Genomic DNA, 21,858 nt, shown 5'->3' with positions numbered 1-21,858 from the left:
TCAGTGTTTATGTGCATGTGTGTGAACCAGGAAAGAAGCTAGAGAGGTCATAGTACTTTGCACCTACACACTCCAGCCTATGTCTTCTAAGATATGTATGTTCTCTTATGTCACCACTAAGATGGATTCCCAAATGTTACTTCCTATCAAACTTCTGTTCCAAACTTCCTGATTGACCCTAAAACACCTTGTACAGGTTTGTTTTTCCTATACCTGGAATCATCCATCAGGCTGCATGCAGGTGGTGACTGGTAGCCTCTAAGACAGTCCCCAAAGATCATCGTCCCCTGGTCTCCACGTCCTCATGCAATCCTGCCACCTTAGCTCTCCAAGTGAGAGCTGGGCTTACCGAATTGCTCCCAAGGACAAGAACACAGAAGGGGCAAAGTGTCACTTTTGAGATTAAGTTATAAGGCTAGGAACTTCACTGCGGTCATCCTGTCCTTTCAGTCACGTGCCCTGAGAGAAACCAGCTGCCATGTTGTGCAGCAGTCCTGTGGAGATGCTCGCACCGCAAGGAACGGCGGCCAACCAACAACCACATGTCGAGCTTGGGAACCGTTCCTCTCCTGTCTCCCCAACCCATCTCCCAAGACCAGCTCCAGATGAACCCGTTAGAACCTGGGGCAGCTCTACCCTATTTTTCACCCATGAGACTTAGGGACTAATAAATGCGTTTTTGTTTTAAACCACTACATCTTGCTGCAGTTTGTTACACTGCACTGGAGAACTAACACAGATTTCATTTGACTGTTACGCCCTTTTAGTTTCTCCTAATGTTGAAGAATCCCCTGTACACTTTTTTCCTCACAGAAAGAAGGGACCAGGCCAGTTTTCTTCTGGCTTTGCCCACATTGTCATATGCCGATTTGATGGTCTCCTTGGAGAGTCATTCCATGTTCCTACACGCTGTACTTCCTAGAAACTCAAAGTTACATCAAATGGCTTCTTTAAAGTGTAACGTTATTGGCAGGAACACTTCAGATGATGCCATGGACTTCATACTGCATTACTTCGAGAGCCTTCCGATGTCAGTTTTTCCACTATTAGAGATGCTAATTTTAGTGCTTTCTATAAAGGAGGGATCACCATTTTTCTGTCATAAAGCTGCTTCCTTTTTTGTGATTAGCGAGTGACTGTCCACCACATCTCTGGATTCCGTGCCCTGGCTCTACTCAGCAGTGCAGGGAGAACTATCCACCTAGAGAGAAAAGCCCCAGCACCAAGGAGCCAGTCGAATGGCTTCTTTGTTAAAAAGCCATAATAAGTATGTTAAGACTTTTTGGGGCTTTTCACATAAGGATTATGAAATATACTTATTGGGTGAAGAATACCATTTCTTACAATATGCCCAGGTCAACTAGGGTGAAGGCTTTGGCCTACTGAGCCTTCTAAACAGCTGTGGACGTTCATGCTCCTTTGACAACTTGTTGCCATTTATTCCATCTACAGATATGAAAACATGCACGTGTTGAACATTTTCAGAATAAAGTGAGAAGCCATCACTGCCTCTTCCAACAATTCAGATAAATCCTCTAGATACTGAAAAGCGGTGGCCCATAGCCTGAAAAATCTAACATTACCATCATTTTATGAGCTCTCATCATCACAAAGTTTCTCAGGTATCTAGAGAAAGCCTGTGATGTTCTGGGCATCTTGTTGTCTGATTAGATGTGCTGGTTTGATTCCAAGCTTTCTTCGCTATTCCAGAAATTAGAAAGCAGAAAAATCAATGTTCCCACATATTCTGAGACAGAATCCATTTCTTATTCCATAGGATAACACTTCTTCAGTTAGAAGGTAGTAAGGCAGTGAGAGAAAGTGATCTGTTTTTCTTTTTGAATGTAATTAATCACTTGGGCAGAACCATGATGATCTCCCTGTATATGTGCAAACGAGGTTTTTAGTTTTCATCCTGTAGACATAGAAGCCACTCTTACACAGTGACAAAATGCATCTAGACCCTGGAGTTGACAAGCCCAAGTTGGAATTTAGCAAATCATTACTTCTACCAACCAAGAGGACAAAACAAAACAAAAACAAAAACAAAACAAACAAAAAAAACCCACAACAGTATTATCCTTTCTTCACTGAAGGATCCTCAAATACACAATCACATGTTTCATAGAACCAACCTGGTGTCCAAGGGTCCTTGCTGACATGCGTTACTATTAATATTTAGCCACGATTGAGGTTTATGTTGGTTAGGCACACTCAGTTCAATTCTCTTTGTGAAACTTAGCCAAGAACACTGCCAAAACAAGTGACATTTAATCCTGGGAGGATTTTTCATAATTTTTGCTTATTTGTAGGATCATTCAGTTGGGGAATATAATGGAAATGCTGTATAGAATCAAGGAAATGGAATCATTAGGGCAAATAGCTGGATGCTGACATAATCAACAAGCACAGGATTTTGTTATGTTTCTTTGCCCTGAATATTTTCAGAAACTGATTTGTTGATGTAGCCTTAATGTTTATAAGCAAGTTAAAACAATTCATCAGTCATCACTGAAAAACTAATTATTTCCCTCAGTGCTAATGGACTGCACAACATAGAGGCTGTCTCTCAGCACCACTGCTGCCATGGCTTATTTTTTTTTTCCCTCAGGGGAAACTAAACTTATTGCAAGTTTATTCAATTAATCTTTTCCTATAGGCAACAGAAAGGATAAAATTCTTTTTCGTCCAGTCCATTTTGCTATACTTAAGATGAAAGGGACTTCTCAAATCATCTAATTTCTCTCCTTTTGATGATTAACAAGTGGGAAATACAAAGAGAATGCTGCCTTTCTTCCTCTCTATTCTGTATCTGAGAAGCAAGGGCCCTGGGGTTCCAGGGTCTTGGTTCCATCTTTCTAGAAAAAATCCCCTTCCCAGTGACACAGAAAGCACTCATGCACAGTCTTGTTTATCCTAGGTAGCAACGTCCTTTTTTTTATTTAAAAAAAAAAAAAAGGAAAAAGAGAAAAAGAAAGGCAGGCCTGGGAACTCATCCAGTTGATGGGAACATATATCAGCCTCAGGTTTGAAGCTCTAAGTGCTTAAGAAAACTCTACTCAAATTGAGACTTTGTGGAAGTGCTGATGAGGGTTAAGCCAGTAGCAAACATCTGCAGGACTGGGTACCTTTATAATTGAAAGATTCTTGGTTCCCAAAGGGAGCAGTTAATTGATTTTTCTTTTTTCTTTTTTTTTTTTTAATTGATTTTTCTTTTGCCATCTATGAAGACGGAATCTCAAGACTTTGCACACAAAAGTGGGTTCCAGGCAAAGTTAAACTGGTTTACTGTATGAAGCTCTTTGTCTCTTTTGTTGGAGTTTTTAAAAGCTACGTTTGGAGCTGTGTGCCATGGGATTATGCCCCTATCGGCCTAGATCGTTCTATTGTATAGGCAATGTCACAGACGACAATCCAAGCCATGGTGTCTGTTGAATATTTTGATGGACTAGCCTGGTAAACCCATCCAACACAGAGATGAGAAAGACAATTCATGAGGGTCCTTAAAAACACAGCTTCCCCTCATTGTCAACCCTTCGTACACTGTTCTAGAACCATGCCCTTGAATGACCACCAGGTTGCCTGTCCTGTGTTTGCAGAACCCACCTGCTTCCTTTTTCATCTGCATTTCTCTTCCTCCATCCAGCTGCTGAGAAATCACAAAGGAAGGTCAGACTCAGGGCCTTCCATCCTGACATTTCAGGACTGCAACAGTTTTGAGCCTTGATGACAGACCTTCCCCACGTTTGTCTGTCTTCTCCATGTGTCAATCCCTTCCTACGCACCCCTGCTAGAGTGATTCTAGAAATGCATAGCTTGAACCCCGACACCTACTGGAAACTTTTCCTATCTTTCCATTTCCTACCAAATTGAGGTCAGATTACTCACTGTGGAATTTCCAGGGTGGAATATTAGAGCAGGAACCTAGTAGGCTGAGGATAAATGTGTCAGGCAGCCATCACAGACAAGAGCAGACTGTGGGCTGGTGCTATGAAAGCTTCGTCATCTGACTGCATTTTCTATGACTCTGTTCTTTGCACAGGCTCTCCCTTCACCTGGAAGGCTCTTATCTCGTGTCCCACTGCAAAAATCCCCATCAAATTCAACCCAATTTTCCTTTCTGGTTAGAACATCTACCACACTTTTTTGTTCTCAAAACATTTCTTATAGTGTGCTCTCTTTGGTCTTGCCTCATTACTCCTCTGGTTATCAAAGACCAAGCACAGAGGGAGTAAGAGCTGGGCAGAACCTGAATCTGACAAAAATCATGCAGCTTCTAAATCGCTCTGTATGTAAATTGCCTAATTAATTTCTACTCTGGGCAGAAAACATGGATGCATGTCCACTTCGGGAGTCTTACCCTTTTACGGCCCTAATAACGGAGATCATGGCTACAGTGACCTATTCTTCAAAATCAAAGTCAGCAATATCTTGTGGGTTTGGATGGAAAGGAGTGCCTGAGAGCTCTTAATAGAACTATACCAATTAAAGCTCCGGGGACTGGAGAAGTTCTCCTTTCCAAATTATAACTGCTACTCAGATGATAATGTCAAACAATGAACACCTTGTCTTCCAGTCACATTAATTAGGCACTAATCTACTGATACCAACACTTACATATTTGATTGATGCCATGCCCAAATCCACACAAGAGAGAGGATGCTTTATGATACCAAAACACAAAACTAAATGAACACTTAACATATCAAAATTAATTTTTTAGAGGGGAAAAATACGGACAGGACTCCTGGCATTAAAGTTACAGTGCCTGAACATTACATTTAGAACCACATTTCTCTTGACCGAAGCAATGATGAAACGTCGTTATCAACAGCTGAATAAACTACTCATGCTCATCAAGAGACAGGACAAACATTAGTCCAGCGCTGAATCTCCGAGGGAACTTCTTGTGTGGAAATAAAAATTCGGGATGATATAATCCATTACAGTCCTTATAAAAGCTAGAGAAGGGACATTTAAAAGTATCTCGACACTTCTATGGGATGTTCACATAGTCCAGACATACTGCACATTGATGCCCTAACTATTGCCAAAACAGAATTCAGGAGACCTGAAGAAATGGCTAAGCCACGCTGAGCCCTAACCGGTCTCTCTCAAACATCAATTGTTTCAGGAAACTTTCAACAATATCCAGATAAAGTAAATTCATGGATGGATTCTCTGACATGTGTCAGGTGTGCCAAGAGTTGATATTGTCGAGTAGAGAGATCTGCTCAAATTTTATATTGGATGACAGTAGAAATGACCTTCCACTGAGAAAATCTGGAAGCTGCAGTGGCTTATGTTAAAATTAACTGCCTGGCTTTGAAATTAGTTACTAGTTCAAGGTTTTCCCTTTGTGTCTGAAGGGGATTCCATTATTAGTTTCAGCCTGGTGTCATATAGAAGAAATGAACACAATTTATTGTGTAATGAATTCCCATAGTTTTTTCCTTAGAAGCATGCAGGCATCACTAAAGAATTACTACTACCTGTTCAAAAGTTTCCAAATTTTAGAAAAGAATATTAACCTCAAGGTGCAGTGAAAAACAAAGTCTACTTTCATGTGAAACACACCGTAAAGCTATAAAAAAAAAAAAAAACTTAATTTTTTCCTTCCCATAATAACCAGCCCCTTAAAAACTTTATTAAGGATGAAAAATGCATCTGTTAATGAAGTTTTCGTACTAGCCTTTCTCCTTCAGGAACATAGTTCACTTTCGTATGCTTTACTAGAAAGAATAGTAACTTTTAGGGGTTTTTGTCTTCATTTTATCTGGTTTTAATTTAAAAGAGTGATTCTCAAAGTCTTATATCTCATGACCTTCTTAAACTCCTAAAAATTGAGAAGCACAAAGATTTTTTTTTGCTTATGTGGATTATATCTAGATGAGATTTGAGAGCAAAACCAAAAATTAAAAGCCAACAATATACAAGCATATATTCCATTAGCATTTTAGCCTCTGGGAGACTCCATTGTGCCCACTGAGGGAATGAAGACGAAAAACACAGATGACACCTTATTGTTATGAACATGGTTTTGACCTCTGATCTCCCTACAGAATGTCAGCGATGCCCACTAAAACTCCTATCATACCTTAAGAACAGCCAGTTTCGAAGACCAGTAAGAACAACAAAAGCCACGAGCAAAATAAACACGGGCAAAAAAAAAAAAAAAAAAAAAAAAAAAAGCAGTCTCCACTCCAGGCTTGCAGACATGCACCTGGGAAGGGTGTAGAGCTTGACTCACGTGTTGGGAAGATGCAGGGCTGGCTACACTGCAATGACTCCCAGTCACAGCCCCTGAAATCCTGTCTACATTTTATGCTAGGCCTAGGGCAACTTCACACTCCTGTAGTGGAGTCCAGCTCCAAAACTGGACCAGGAGAAAATGGTAGCACAGAGCTCACAGGAAGGGCCACTGTGCTTCACTATATCACATGTTAGAGTCACCCCACCTGGCAATTGTGGATTCCAACACCATCCACAGAACACACAGATCCCTCACAGTGCAGATCTCTGTGCATAAGTTGTGTAAGACGTTCTATGGAGCTGATGCAGGAAATATTACTAATTCTATTTTATCTTGCCTTTTCAAAAATCTTATTTTCTACATGGTTTAGTTCAGCTGTACCTGTTTTAATTTATAAAGGAATATATATTCTATGAAATACTAAAGATACAGTGGACAGTATGCTAACATCTTTTTTGTTAATGAGCTGTGCACTCAAAATGATTAGGATATTATGTGATATTTAATTTCATTAAAATGTTTTAGCCAAGTAAAATTAACAAGATTTAAAAGTGCCAAATGTTGGTGTGGATTTGGAACGAGTTTTCATATTGGTGGGAGTAAAAATTGGTTGAAAGACAAGGAAATTATATGGCACTGTCATATATATTCTTCTTTGAATCAAACTTTATTCCACTCAAGAGTAATGAGGACCAACATTCACAAAAAAGACATGGTGAAGAAGGTTTCCAGCAGCTCTGTTGGTAAAAGGTCTAAAGTGAGGGGGCGCCTGGGTGGCTCAGTTGGTTAAGTGATTGCCCTCAGCTCAGGTCATGATCTAGGTGTCCGTGGATCAAGTCTGCTTCTCCCTCTGCCCCTACCTGTGTACTCACGCTTGCTTGCTCTCTCTCATTCTCGCAAATAAATAAAATCTGGAAAAAAAATTTTTTTAAGTCTTACTATTAAATAACATAGAAGGGTGTGATGTTACCTTAATAGCAGCATTAAAAACCATGCATGTATCATGAACAAAATTAGGCACAATTCTCAACTGGGAGTAAAATTCTCAAATGCTGACAGTAGACCTCTTTTTGGAAAATAACATGACAAATTCTTTTCCTTGTTTTTTTAGAACTTTAATAACACGAAGCATACATCTTGTTTTTAATGTGTAACGGTTAAATCAATTGAGAGCCCATGCCTATTTGAAACTATGCCTCAATTTTCATGATTAAGATGCTCTTAAATCTCAATGATTAGCAGTTTATTCTTGACTTCAGGTGTCTTCAAGTTATGTTTTTTTTCTTGGGGTTTCAAGATATTTAAGTTAAAGGGACATTTCAGTGTGGTCCATCCAGATTCTCTGTCTGAAGCGGAGACCTCTGGCAGCACATAAACTCTAGATCCACCCCTACGTGCCTGCGAGGCTATTATGACTTGCCTGGTTTGGCTCCTTCACCAATATCCCATTCCAGCCACAGGGCCACTTACTCCCCCAGACCACATCGTTCTTTCTTGATACCCCAAAATACCACCTCTATTTTTACCTCGCTCAACTTCACCTCTGCAGAAACCAAATTCACAAGTGTTGGTAGCAGCCACAGATGTGCCATGTGAGACCAGAACAGGACTATAGGCAGGTTCGTGAGTCAAAGTAGTGCAGTAGACGGAAACACAGATGTGAGAGGACTTGACGACAAAGTTAGTATTGAAGGGGTTTATGGATGCTGTAATTTCTGGATAGCAAACGTCCAGGGCTTGAGTAAGATAGATCAAGCATACGGCTCAGACTAAAAGATCAGGGGGGAAAAAAAAAAAAAAAAGCCACAGAGTTCTGAAGTTCTCCAGGTCTATTCTGCAGTGTTACTGCACAATTGTTAATTCCAAAGTCTGCTTTGAATAATTCTGTCTTATTTTGAATTTAAGAACCTTCTTCTGTAAGGTTAAAAGGCTGCCAGATGATCTTCAGAAAGAGAGTGAGGCGCAAGATCATGGAAGTCTAGAGCCAGTGGAGTGGGCTACCTTTGGGGCGAGCCAGGGCTTCCCCAGCATGTCCTTATGTAATCCAAACAAGGAAATCAATGCCCTAACCTATTTTCCAGTGGAAACTTAGTCTAAAATGATGTTATCATGACGCCTGGGTGGCTCAGTGGTTGAGCGCCTGCCTTCAGCTCAGGGCATGACCCCGGAGTCCCGGGATTGAGTCCCACATTGGGGGCTCCGCAGGAAGCCTGCTTCTCCCTCTGCCTGTGTCTCTGCACCTCTGTGTGTCTCTCATGAATAAATAAATCTTTTAAAATTCATCATATATATATATATATATATGATGAAGTTATCTTTATCTCTCCACCGACAATGAACAAAGACTTCTGAAATAAAACCTTTCATTATTTGGATTATTTTTTAAGAAAATAGTAGGATATGCCAAAGTGTGGTAGAAGGAGATCATCGTAAAACTGATCTGGAAAAAGAACTATTTGAAGTGGCCCAGCATATACGTAGATGTCAGAACAATCAGGCAAGAGCTGCAAAGAATTAAGTCCTTCTGGAAAGCTTAATTAGAAAACCAAAACAACACAACAAAGGCTCTCTTGTCTAATTACATTAGAGAGCATCACACTGAAGTAGAAAATGGTTCAGTGCTGGAGACCCCTACTAACTGGCTGTGGGGATCCTGCAGACCAGAGCTGGGGTCAACAGAGTGAAGATGGCTGAACGATCATGTTAAGGCAAACAACAAACCTTTAAGCTGGGCTAAATAAACGAAAAATATTTTCTAGAGGAGACTCCAATTTTCACAGATTTACCCAATACAAAAAGCTAGTTTTTATGTGTTTACAATTGAAAAGCCTGGTTTGAGCTAATTCTACATGTCCAATATACAGAACTCTCGATTTTGCCAAGTGGTTCAATCACTGCTACTAAATACTTGGCACACTTTTCACCTTGGGTGACAAGCGTCTGAAAGGACTATCTTTAACATAGCAAATATACTTGTTTAAATAAGAAAAAAACATTTTGATCATACGTTGTTTGTACCTAAACTTTACCATTAAGTTTAAGAATTCTGAATTCTCTAGAATTAAAGTCCTTGATCTGTAAGTTTTCTTTTATTGCCCTAAATCTTGGCCATGTTTGTGTTAGATCTACTTGTGGATTTTATTTCTCTCAAAAAGAAAAACAAAACAAATCCATGTTTCAAGTCAACTTTGATGTGTCTGTGTTTGCACAACAGACCAAAGCACTTAAGGAGTTTTTCCCGAACATGGAATACAATGTTTACCTACTCGACCCCATGCAGTCCAATGGGAAAATAAAATTCATTTAATTCCTTGAAAAGTGCTGTATCACTTTAAAGTCTCTGTAGATGCCTAGGAAAACTCAAGTCCTACTCTCAGTTGGAATCGTCCTAGGCTTCAGCACAAACAATACTTTGTATTGTAGACATACAAAGTAAATTTTAAAATGACAGGCTCATTAGGAGATTTCTAAGGAAAAAAAAAATCTTCCTGTCTTTAAGAAAATCTCAAGATCCATAGGTGGATGGATATTCATGCACACACACCCCTGAGGAACTTTTTACAATGGTTGAAATGTGTCAAATACATTTGCAACAATTTTGGGGACCATCATTCATCCTCGCAATGAATTTTCTGCAGCATCATCAATTGGTATATTTATTCTATTAGAGAAAATAAAGGCTAAATACGGACACTTTGATATTTCTGACATTACCCCTTTTCAGGAAGTTGGCCTCATGTGATGACAAGAACAAGGACTTTGGGAGTGGATCTGATTTGGAATCTAGCTGACTGATGGTGGGAACGGTGGTCATTTTCAAAACTCCAGTCTCTTCCTCAAATCAGAGAGGGAGAGAGCACCAACTCCCTCAAAGGAGATCATCAGAATCCAGCGACATGATGTCGGTAAAGCAGCAGCAGGTACGGACCACTTTGTTTTCTCCCTGGTTTTCTTCACTATCCAAACACCCTCACTGTAGGGGAGTAGTCACAAATCAGCCCCTATTTCAAACATCAAGCCAGGTGCTCCCTCTGATGGCATCCCTTTCCTTGGCACTCTCGACAAAGCAGAGATGCAGGACAGTCTGGTCCCGAGATGCCCATAACGCATAACAGCCAGATGCTAAGCTGAGGACTCCACCTTGGGAAAACTTATTGGTACATACATTCTGACTAGCTTCATTCCAAGCCCAAACAAGACAAAACCCACAGCAAACGAAAAAACAGGACCCATGATGCACAGTCCACATCTTGCTTTTGCTTTTTCTAAGCAAACTGATGCTCTCTCCTCTACCTGGGATGGATTATAAACTAAGACATTTTGTCAAAGTCACCCCGATGTTTATCTGCCCCCAATGGCATTTCTTCATCTCCACTCCAGATTCTTGGCTTCCTCTCCAATTGTAAGCAAGTAGGTTTCTCTATCAAGTGGAGAAATCCAGGGGACTGGGATGCCAGAAATCTACCTTCATTTCCCTAGTAGCTTGTGGCATCCTTCTGAAGCTATTCATTATAGAATCATCTCTTATGGAAAAAGGACTCCCTCTCAGAAGCACCAACATAGGCTCAATGTGAAAGATACAGAAATTAAAGGAGCCTAGCTAGAGGAAGGACTTCAAAGGTTCAAACCTACAATGACATGGAGTAGTATCCAACTGTCCCCATGCTGCTTTGACTGCAGAGCCCCCACGGTGTTGAGAAACTATTCTTAGGGCCATGGGGATGGAAAGATAGACAACCATTCCCACAGGGATTCATGTCCACAAGCCCAGACTCCAGGAGAGCCAAGATAAGTCTCTTGGCTGAGGCCTCATCTTCCCCAGGACCAAGCAAGATGATCTGTAGGAGCTACATTGTTTGACTTCAATGGGAGATTTTTAGCCACAAACCCCATAATCTGGTATCCTATTATTTGTGAGGGTTAGAAGAAATACACACACGTGGAGGCGAGTGTGCTATATAAGACACATGTAGGATTTTTATTATCAATATGTAATATGCAAAGATCATAGGTCACCCTTTTTAAAAAAGAGGCTGGAGAGAAAGAGCATGAGCAGAAAGGACAGAGGGAGACTCTCAAGCAGATGCCATTCTTCAGAGCATCAGAGCCTGACATAAGGCTCGATCTCATGACCTGAGCCAAAAGAAAAAAAAAAAAAAAATCAAGAATCATATGCTTAACCAACAATGCCCACCCTGGTGCCCCTGCAGTTCCTTTTTTAAAAAAAGGATCAATATGGAGACATCCGTGCAAATGCTCAATGACATCATGAAATGAAAGGCCACTTGTACATTTATCTGTCCCTGGTGTCATCTTTAATGAGAGTGGATCTGCTACCACAGCATGGACTGAACAGGCCGACGGGCACGGGGGAGGGACAAAGGGCCTCTTTTATCCCCTGCATTATTTCCCTTCAAATTTAAACTATGCCAGCTGTATCAAGCTAAATTCAAATGCAAGCTTCACAATCTTCTAGAAAAGTTCTATTAAAGCTCAAAGCTTAAGAGCTTAATAGGTCTGTTAGCTTCTTAAAAAAAAAAAAAAAAAAAAAAAAAAGCCTAAAATCCCTAAAACCATTTCCATAGAAGCTTTTCTTTCCCATCTTGCTCTATAAATGATAGGAGAATAATCTGGGGGAAGTGGGATCATGATGTTGATGTTCCACGAATATCTCAAGTTCATTAGATGACCTTGTTGTCCTTATAGACGTTTTACCCCCAAAGTAGTATCTTGATTCCTTCAGGCTAAGGTCTACCAAATCTACTCTCAGTAAATATCCAAACAGCCCAGTTCCTCAAGAGATCGCAGGACACAGCATAAGCAAGAACGGGTATTGCTTAAAGACCACCACCCGTGCTTGAGAACTCCAGGCAGGAGACAGGAAGCCAAGCTGGAATCACCACTGCCTGAACATCTGATGCCAGGAGGCAAGGATCCTGAGCTCTGGCTCATTTAATATCCCTTTCAGAAAGGATGGTGCCTGCTTCTGCACAGGTGGTGGCTTTCCCCAACACCAGAAGACTCCTCTACTGAGCCGATGCCATTCTAGGACACCACTACTTTTATTTACCAGGGTTCAAAGTGACAGCTCTTAATGCTGTTGCTGAGCATTGATTTCTGAGAACATGGCCTGGGGTGGTGGGGGTGGGGGATGGGGAGAGCAATCAAAAGATTGCTGAGGTTCTGGGGGAAGGGCGCTGTTAGAAAAATACAGTGAAGAGGAAACCCAGGTACACCAACGACAAAGTCAACCAACTGCCCAAATCTCTGGGCAGAGTCAACACCAGTTTGTTGAGAAGACCAAGAATGGGTTAGACCTGATGTCTGAGTAGCCTGCAGTTCCGGAAACAGTATGGCACAGAGTCTGAGTATTGGTTCTGAGACAACTGGCTCTACACAGGACTAGCTGAGGAACTTTAACTCTTTGGCCTCAATTTTCTTATCAGTAAAATGGAAATTATGTTATCACTTTATAGGTTTTTATTAAGGTCTAAATGATGCATCAAGTGTTCTGAACACTGCTTGGCACATACACAAACATTTGCTGTTCTTGTAAAAATGTGAATTTTCAGGTCCCACCCCACATCTGTCATTCAAAATTAACATGGCAAGTGTAGCTGTGTGCAGTTTTTATGTGGAGAATAGGACAACTTTAGCAGGAGCGTTGCAGAACATTCTAGAGGAGTGAAGAAGTCACGGGAACGATGGTTAGAGCACAGGGATATATAGTCCAGGATATCGTAGTAGTGTTATGTGGGGACAGATGGTAGCTATGCGTGTGGGGCATATAGCATAACTTAGAGATGTGGAATCACTGCTGTATAACTGAAACTACTGCGTGTCAACTATATTTCAACAACAAAAAAGTTAAAATAAACCCAAATATTCCAGAAGAATTATGAAACACTAGAAAATGTGTTTAGTATAGATTGTGGACAATTTTACCCTGGAGATTTTGAACTGGAGACCGTTGACATTACAGGGCAGCTGAATTTACAATTTTCCTAGGAGCAGAGCTACATAATTATATGATCGACTTTCCACGTGACTTTGGGAAACTCAATGCTCACTGGTCTCATGGGCAAGATGAGTGACCTCTCCTATCCCTTACCACGTTATAGTCTACTCCATGAACTCTAAATGAACATCTTTCCTGATTATTCTACATATTTGTAAAAGTATAGAATATAAATCTCAGAACAAGGTAACCTGTTGAGTAGAGTTATAAGAATACGAAGTTATGTTTTCAAATTAGATCAGAGAAGGAAAGTTTGCAAGGGTTTCAGAAGTCTCATTATTCTAAGATTAAGAGTAAAAAACATGTGGAATATAGAAAAAAAAAATCTAAGTAGTATCAAGTTACTTATATAAGGAAATTACCTTTGTGGAGAGAAAAAAAAATATGTATTACTAACTACTACTCCACAGTAAGTTTGCCATAGTGAGGAGCTTCCACTGGAATATACACCAGGAGCCCGAGTCTAGGTACGGCACGGCACCCAGAATGGGAATTCATAACTTGAGTTGTGGTTTACTAAATGTGAGCTCATTTTGGCTCAAGACTCTGTTCCTTCACTTGAAAAAGGTGCACAGAGATTAGATTACATTAGATCTTACGTTTTTGTAAACCTATTTTTTTTTAATCCTCATTGAGGTGTCAGACCACACAGGCCATGACATAGGCCCCTACTAGTGGCCAGGTGATAAAAACATAAAATAATGAAAGAAGCTTCAGGGAAGTTTTGGTTTAGGTATAGACTCTAGACAGAGGTCATGGAGCCAACCCAAAAATGAAGATTTCCTCATGGTGAAGGTCATTCTGATAAAAACAGGATGCCATGAGGTCTCAATACAAAGTCATCCTCTTTTGGAGTATGGTGGTTATCACTTTCCTAAAACGCACGTGCAAGTAGCATATTTATTCAATTATATATTAGATGTGTATAGTAGCATTATTGTTTCAGAGAAGAAAAACAAACCATATTTGAGGCTTACTCTCCAGAGATGGAAATAAGGAATAAATGACACAGCTGCATCAAACGTGGCAGCAGGAAGTGCTCTAAGCAGCTGTAAGATTTGCTGAAGGCCCCCTCATCACCTGGACTCATTGAACATAGATGCCCCTAAGACTCTCTCAGGGGCCATTAGCTTTGGGCTTTGTTATCACTCAGCTTCCACTGATTAGGAATTCCTGGAGGAGATCTCACCCCTTCTGCCCCAAGATCCAAACCACATGACTGGTAGTTTTAAAACTGAAAAATGCCTCCATGTTCTTTATGATTAGAAAGTTTGCTAGGAGCCAAGACGTCCAAGACTTTCAAGATCTCCAAGCTTAAAAATTCTATTTATTGAGAATATCATGGCCAGCTTGGTGGCTAATACCATCAGTGTCTCTTTCAACTGTGAAGAGGACAAAGCAGAGATTTCTAGTTGTTTGAGGGAGATCAGATTCATTTTTTTCCTGCCCCAGTGGGCACACTCTATGCTCCATACAACAGGTCACCCTGGGAAATCTATCCATTCAAAGTGAGAGGCATCTCTTGGAATGAGCTCCACTGTGAGGGCCCCATGGCTCACACGGACATGGAGGCGACGAAAGACAGTCCTGTGTTGGAGGAGAGAAAATGAGGAAGAACAAGGAGAATGATAGGAATCGGTGAAGGCCAGAAGCAGCCCTGGAAGGCAGGAGTTTCCAAGACCCAGGCTTTATCTTAGGGATGGTCAGGAGCCATGGAAAGGCTTTGTGCAGGAAGAGGGTGTGAGCACCTCTGCGTTACCGAAAGATCCCTTCGCGAATGAAGACCATGTTTTCCAATGAACAGGGTCCACTAAGTAGCTTAAATTCCAAATGGTCCTCGTCTCTCTGTTGTCATTGAGGCAAGGGACATAAATAGAAGTTCACGATCATGTCTGTAATGTCATCCTAGTTCCAAGAAGCCCACCCAGTGGCCACGCAGTTGCATCTTGCGGCTCCTTGGGATAGATGCCAGTGCCAAGAGGAGCACAGAGAATATGCTCAGAAAAAGGAAATGCAAATTAACTCTGGCAGCTATTTGGCTCATTTTTCAGAATCCATCTTATAAAGCAGCATTTTCCAGTAGCCAAAGAGGATGGAAATGCTCACAACTGGCGAAAAATCACTGCGGGACCTAGAGCAACCATGCCCTGCTTAGCAGCACTGCCCCTTGAATATTTGTGTGCGTGTGTATGCGTGTGCACTATGCCTGCAGAGGAACATCTGTGTTTACATCAGGGAATGTCAAAGAGGCATAAGAGAGAAATGGCAAAGTCGATTAAAGAGGTAGAATCAGAGTTTGATGTGGCATTCAAGAGCAAAAAGGAGGCCAACCCACATGACCGGGAGCTACGACATGGGTAAACGCACTGGAGTGAAAATAAAAACCAACTTCAATAATAAAGAAAAATCTATGCATTTTGGCAGAACATGTATATGCCTGGTGTGTCCCGTTTTCTCACCCGCTACACCTACTGCCGGTTTTGAAAAATAACAGGGAAGCATGGCATGGGGAGACAGACGAGCAGTGCCAGGAGATTGTTTTTTCAGATTTGTTATCTTTCTGGGTGTATCTCAATTGCTTTAACTCCTTAACACAATGTAAAGTATAAATATCTAAGGTAGAAAGCTGGAGATGAAGGATTTAGCAAACGCATTAGAGAAAACCACTCCTTCTCACTCCCCCCACGCTATAGGAAAATGTCAAAGGGGCCCCTGTGGGGCTCAGCGGCTGAGCAACTGCCTTCAGCTCAGGGCATGATCCCAGGGCCCTGTGTCTCTGCCTGTGTCTCTGCCCCCACCCCCTGTGTCTCTCATGAATAAATAAAATGTAAAAACTAAAAAACAAACAAAAGGGATAATGTCAAAGTACTAAGTCCATGTTTTTATATATTACCATAAAATGAGTCTTCCTAGCAGCACCACCTGGGTGGCTCAGTTAAAGTGTCTGCCTTCAGGGATCCCTGGGTGGCGCAGTGGTTTGGCGCCTGCCTTTGGCCCAGGGCGCGATCCTGGAGACCCAGGATCGAATCCCACATCAGGCTCCCGGTGCATGGAGCCTGCTTCTCCCTCTGCCTATGTCTCTGCCTCTCTCTCTCTCTGTGACTATCATAAATAAATAAAAATTTAAAAAAAATTAAAAAAAAAAAAAAAAAGTGTCTGCCTTCAGCTCAGGTCATGATCCTGGAGTCCCAGGGATCCATGCCCATGTTGGGCTCTCTGCAGACAAAGGAGCCTCTCTCTGCCCCTCCTTGTCCACCTGGCTTCTCTCTAAAGTATTTTTTTTTTTTTTAAAGAGCCTTTCTACACATGAAGCCATAAAAGGAAAAGTTGATTGACTTGACTACATAAAATTTTATACAATTTAAGAGTGATAAGCAAATTTGACAAAAATAGGGAAATAAAATATATATATATATATATATATATATATATATATATATATATATGTATATAAATAAGAGAGGGTGGGGGACAGAGTCACAGGCAGAGGGAGAAGCAGGCTCCATGCAGGGAGCCTGATGTGAGACTCAATCCCGGGTCTCCAGGATCACGCCCCAGGCTGCAGGTGGTGCTAAACCACTGTGCCACCAGGGCTGCCCTAAAATCTATTTTTAAAATATTTTATTAATTTATTCATGAGAGACACAGAAAGAGGGAGAGCTAGAGGAAGAAGTAGGCTCCCTGAGGGGATCCCTATGGGGGACTTGATCCCAGGACCCTGGGATCATGACCTAAGCTGAAGGCAGACACTCAACCACTGAGCCACCTGGGTGCCTCCCCCCACCCCTCAAAAACAACAAAACTATTCTTAAGTTAGGATAGAAGATTTCACTTAATTCTGCTCATGTAAGTTTTTGACAGTATCATTTCTTTTGGGACTATTATACACACTTCTTAATAGTCCTACAAAATAAAGGGTATTAAGTATAGTTAGCTTGGAAAAGTAAAGGAGAGGGGAATCTTATTTACTCATTCAGCTTCATGAGTGTACAACTCGGGCAACAGTACAGGTCCCAAGCTTAGAAGATGCCTATGCTTGGTTTAACACTATGCTGTGACGGTCTTGATATTTCTAACATTTCTAACATACATACACACATAGATTATTTAATTTTTGGATAAAAGGAGCCCTGAATTGTCACTTGTCTTTGGGCTCTGAGAACCATGTACTGGTCTCTCCTTACTGTCTATAAATTATCTACAAAATCAGTTTTGTGCCAAAGAATAACAAGATGCTTAAGAAAAGTTTACAGCCTAGAAGTAAGTTTAGCAGTTAAGTTGTAGTAAAATAAAAATTGAGACACACGGTAGAGATGAAGTTCATACAGGGGAAACGTTACTTCTTGGTGGAAGGAGGTTACTAGTGATGCAAGGGGCAGCTTTTGGTAGGATCGTGAAAATAAAATTTGAACACTGATGGAAGAGAAATAAAGGTGCAGGGACATTGGCAGTGAGTTTTATTAAAGCACAGGGGCTGAGGGACTGGCTGAGCACAGGGAACTTTTGGGTTTTCCAGGACAAGAAGCCTCCAAGCTGGACAAACAGGCTCAAGTGGCTTTGGGGGCCCCTTGGATGTCCAGCCGACGAGGCTGTGAATAATTCAAGAGCAGTTGGGAGCCACGGAAGGGCTAGAGAGAACCAGGTAACCACAGTCTTCATTTAGGACGATGAAGGCTGACCCCAGGCCATGCCAGTCACCTTGTCACCTCTCCAGGCTCCCAGCCCAGTGCGGCCTTCACAAAGGATGTGGCCAGAGGGACAGTGACAGTCTAGGTCTACATCCCCTTCAACCAGTTGGACTTCACTTGCTCTAAGCTGGCCAACTAGGCATGTTCCCACACCCTGGAGAACTAACTTTTATTGTTCAAGGTTTGAACTGTCAGAGCAGAACAACAAATGTACGTGGCTCTGAAAATACAACCAAAATGGGAAATACACGCACGCTCAATTAGATCACAGTGAGACTTCATGGCCTCAACTAGGGGCTCTGGAAAGGTTTCTGTGTGTCATGGGAGCACGTGTGGATGCTTACTCCATTTTCTGGAGAAAACAAAACTATGGAAGCTGAAACCTACACCCCAAGTGCCCAATGCTTAGGTATATGACACACCTAACAGGCTCTGCCCTACAGGCTAGAATTTTATCAGTTACCACCTGGGATCTTTGGCTATTAGGCTGCATCTGAAGAAATCCGTGACTTGCACTTTAAATTTGCATTTTTAAGTTTTTTATTTCTTCAGCCTATTGCTCTCTATTCTCTTTCTATTCCCTCAGACACATACCAACATACAGATCCACATACACACGCAGACCTATACACAAACATGGGTACATGCACGGCACCTGAATAATTCCCTTGCAAACTATACTAAACTCCAAACAGCAATTGACATTTCTACTTCTAAATGTTTCATCCAGTCACGTTCCAGGAAAATCCCAACCCCCTGATAAGTGAAAATATAGCTATTATTACTTGACCTCAAATTATGATTTTATTGTCCCTTCAAGCAGGAATTTAAGGAAAAAAATGTGGAAATAAAAAATGTATAAACAATGAATCAGAAAATAAATTAACTACATAAAATCAAGCCTTAAACCTGCGTAAGAAAATGCAACAGGTGTGTGTCACGATGTCTCACTGAAACAAGAGGGCATTTTGATTTTTTAGCTCCAATGAAACCATTTCTTCACACACACACACACACACACACACACACACACACACACAAATATGTATAGAGAGAAAAAGCCCATTTAACATTCTAGCTCTGAAAAACGAGACCTTAACTGACACTACACTGCCTTTTAACCAAACCATCTGTATATCACTACTTAAGGATGGTTCAATTTTCAAAAGAAAGAAAAATACAAAATATTTCTTGGAGGGGGGAAAAAAGTTGTCAATATTCTTTTTAATGATAAAATAACGTGTTTTCTTTAAGCTCAGAGACAAAGGCAGGCATTTGAGGAAATATCAGTGTAATCTTAAGAAATGAAAAGCCGTTTCTTTTATTCCAATTTCCATGCTAGACTGAATTATGATAATACACGCTATCAAGAAAAGCTTTTGATATTTCAGAACTGCGACATAAAACAAATTTAATTTGGGACATTAAGCCCAGGATTAAAGGATAATGAGCTTGGTCTTGGCACTCTTCCATCTTCGTGATCTGACCTTTAACATGGAGTCTTACCCAAGAGAGGATTCAGTCAGAAGCGGTACCTCAGACATATTAACTGATAAATAGTGAGGGATGGACTCGACATCCCATTTTGTTCGAGCAAATTCTTGGTTTCTCTGAGCCTTGCTCCTCCACAAGAGGATGTTCAATGAAACGCTCAAGTTCTGACTTAATCAGAACTTGATGCTACCATGGAAATGGGTACCAGAAACAGAGAGAAGCCAGGCCAAAGCCTTGTGCTTCCACAAACTTGTAGGAGGTTCAGCCCAAGAGGGGTGCAAGTCAAAGAAGAGGGTTGAACGGGCAATTAGCACCCTCGGCAGAAGAAATGAGAGCATCCTACCTTTTTAAAAATTCCATATACTCGGTATGCTTGATGAGTCCCGTCCTCATCATGATGGTTTGGAAACATTGTCGATCGATGGCCCAGAGTTTCACATTTACAAGAGCTGGAGAAGAGAAAAAGGAAACAGGGGGAAAAAAAAAAAAAGTTAGACCATTTCAGCTGTGCACATCATGCAGGAGAGGCAAGGGATCCAGGAGAGGTATGGAAATGATCAACCTTCATTTACAGCTGATACCATCATGCTATCTTGTTTCGTGAAGGCGGCAGGTATTCTTACAGGCGAGATGCAGTTCATAATTTTCCACTTAGTATTATTGCCTAAGAGGAGGATTCTCATCGCTCTTCTGTCCTGAAGGGATGGGAATGCCTCAGTACCCACTGAACAAATTTAGTACTTTCAAGACTATGGTGGAGTTAAAAAAAAAAAAAAAAAAAAAGAAAAAGTCACAAGGAGAAAGAGAAAGATTCACAATTAATAACACTCCTTAGTAATTACCCAGAATGGTGTTAAGGACTTAAATCATCCTGTTTTAATTGCAAAAAGTAGAGGTGAAAACTCCATCTCCAGGCTTCAGGCTGAATTCCATATAATAGAAATGATAATTGCCCAAGGATTTCTACACGAGGCTCCTTTTTACAAACCATAACCTGTGCCCAAAGTCGTCCCGTGAAGTTAGACTAGGTATGTTTGTTGAATTTTAATTTCTAGTCTTACACACCACGGTCTTTGACAAGGAATAATAGTGTTGAAACTGAGCACCACAGAAGTCCACCGCTTGATCTATTAAGCGCACGACTAAGAGACAAGTTTTGGGGAAAGATGCTATAGGGTAACAGAACGATTTAAGAAGATCTGCTTAGGTTTTCAAAGGACACACCAAAAATCTCGGTGACTGAATCTGTGATGGGCACCCAAGACGCTCCTTGTACTATGGTCTCCATTTTTGTGTATTTTTGCGGATTTTCACAATAGAGAACATTTTAAGTGGGCACACAAATGAAGCAAGCCAATCGGCAGACTGTACCCACGGGGAAGAGGGTAAGGAGACTATGCAGGGGCTGGTGCAAGACAAGCTAGTAGAGACGGTTTATGGTTTAATGAGCCAAACATGGAAAGACTGAAGAGGACAATTCTCTCAACTAAGCCCGCTGGATGTAATGGATTGAGGTACGGGGGGTACGGGACAGGGGCACACGGTACTAGGCCGCAGGTGCACCACACGGGGAGGGACCACGAGTGACCGCAGTGGAGGGAAAGAGGAGGGAGGGACTAGGCGTTCTAGAGTAAACCCCTATCTTTGACTGTTCCCTAATTTTTCCTTGCAAAATTCTTCAAAGCTAAGAAACTAGAACATGACTTCCCCCTTGGTCTGTTCTTTGTTGGAGGAAAAAAAAAAAAAAAAAAAAAAAAAGGTGCTCAGTTAATGAGAAAATGAACAAAGCAGCAAAGGCTGGTGCACGCATGGCTCCGTTCCAAGTATCTTTTAAAAAATGAACTATCCTCAAAAACGAGCACAGATGTGCTCCAGCCACATTCTAGTTCCTCTGTGGAATCCAGGCTCCTTTCCAGAACACCTGTTTACTTGAGACAAACCCTAGGACTGGAGGACAGGACCACAAAGGACTGCCAGTTCAGGAAGAGATTCACAAGGAGGAGAGGCTTTTAAAAGGGACAGGAGCTGAGCTAGGAGAGAGCTTGAGGGGTGGGGGAAATCTGTTGGGGAGAGCCCAAGAGCAGGGCTGGAAGGGGGCTGTGGTTGGGGGGAGAGGGGAGTCCAGGCAGGGATACCACAGTCCCCGAAGGCTGAGACCCTGCAGGGTCGCTGTATAATTGCTGCAGGTGCCTTGAAGCCAGGCAGAGGAAGCAGGGATTCACGTATGAGCAACAAAAAGCTACTAGAAATCTTAAAGACAAAACAAAAGAAAAAAAAAAGCAATTTAAGAGTATACCATAAAGATTTTGAATGCTTACAAGACAAAAAAAAAAAAATTCTGTATCCATCATCATTCTTATCAGTTCCTAGGTATTTCCAGTATACAAAGTCTTCCTCCAAAGGAT

The 21,858-nt window shown here is 41.4% G+C and overlaps 1 protein-coding gene across 5 annotated transcripts in view; it reads right to left on the bottom strand.

Moving 5' to 3' along the window:
• Positions 1-21,858, bottom strand: part of PRKG1 (protein kinase cGMP-dependent 1) — a 1,198,597-nt gene that overhangs the window by 423,433 nt on the left and 753,306 nt on the right. For all 5 annotated transcript variants that reach the window (XM_077874878.1, XM_077874877.1, XM_077874879.1 and 2 more), the window contains one exon: positions 19,797-19,902. In XM_077874878.1, coding sequence (XP_077731004.1) covers positions 19,797-19,902 — 106 coding nt within the window. The remainder of the gene's footprint in view (positions 1-19,796; positions 19,903-21,858) is intronic.

The sequence above is a fragment of the Canis aureus genome, chromosome 27, assembly GCF_053574225.1.
Source record: "Canis aureus isolate CA01 chromosome 27, VMU_Caureus_v.1.0, whole genome shotgun sequence".
Classification (NCBI taxonomy): domain Eukaryota; kingdom Metazoa; phylum Chordata; class Mammalia; order Carnivora; family Canidae; genus Canis; species Canis aureus.
This window is presented reverse-complemented; position numbering and strand designations above follow the sequence as displayed.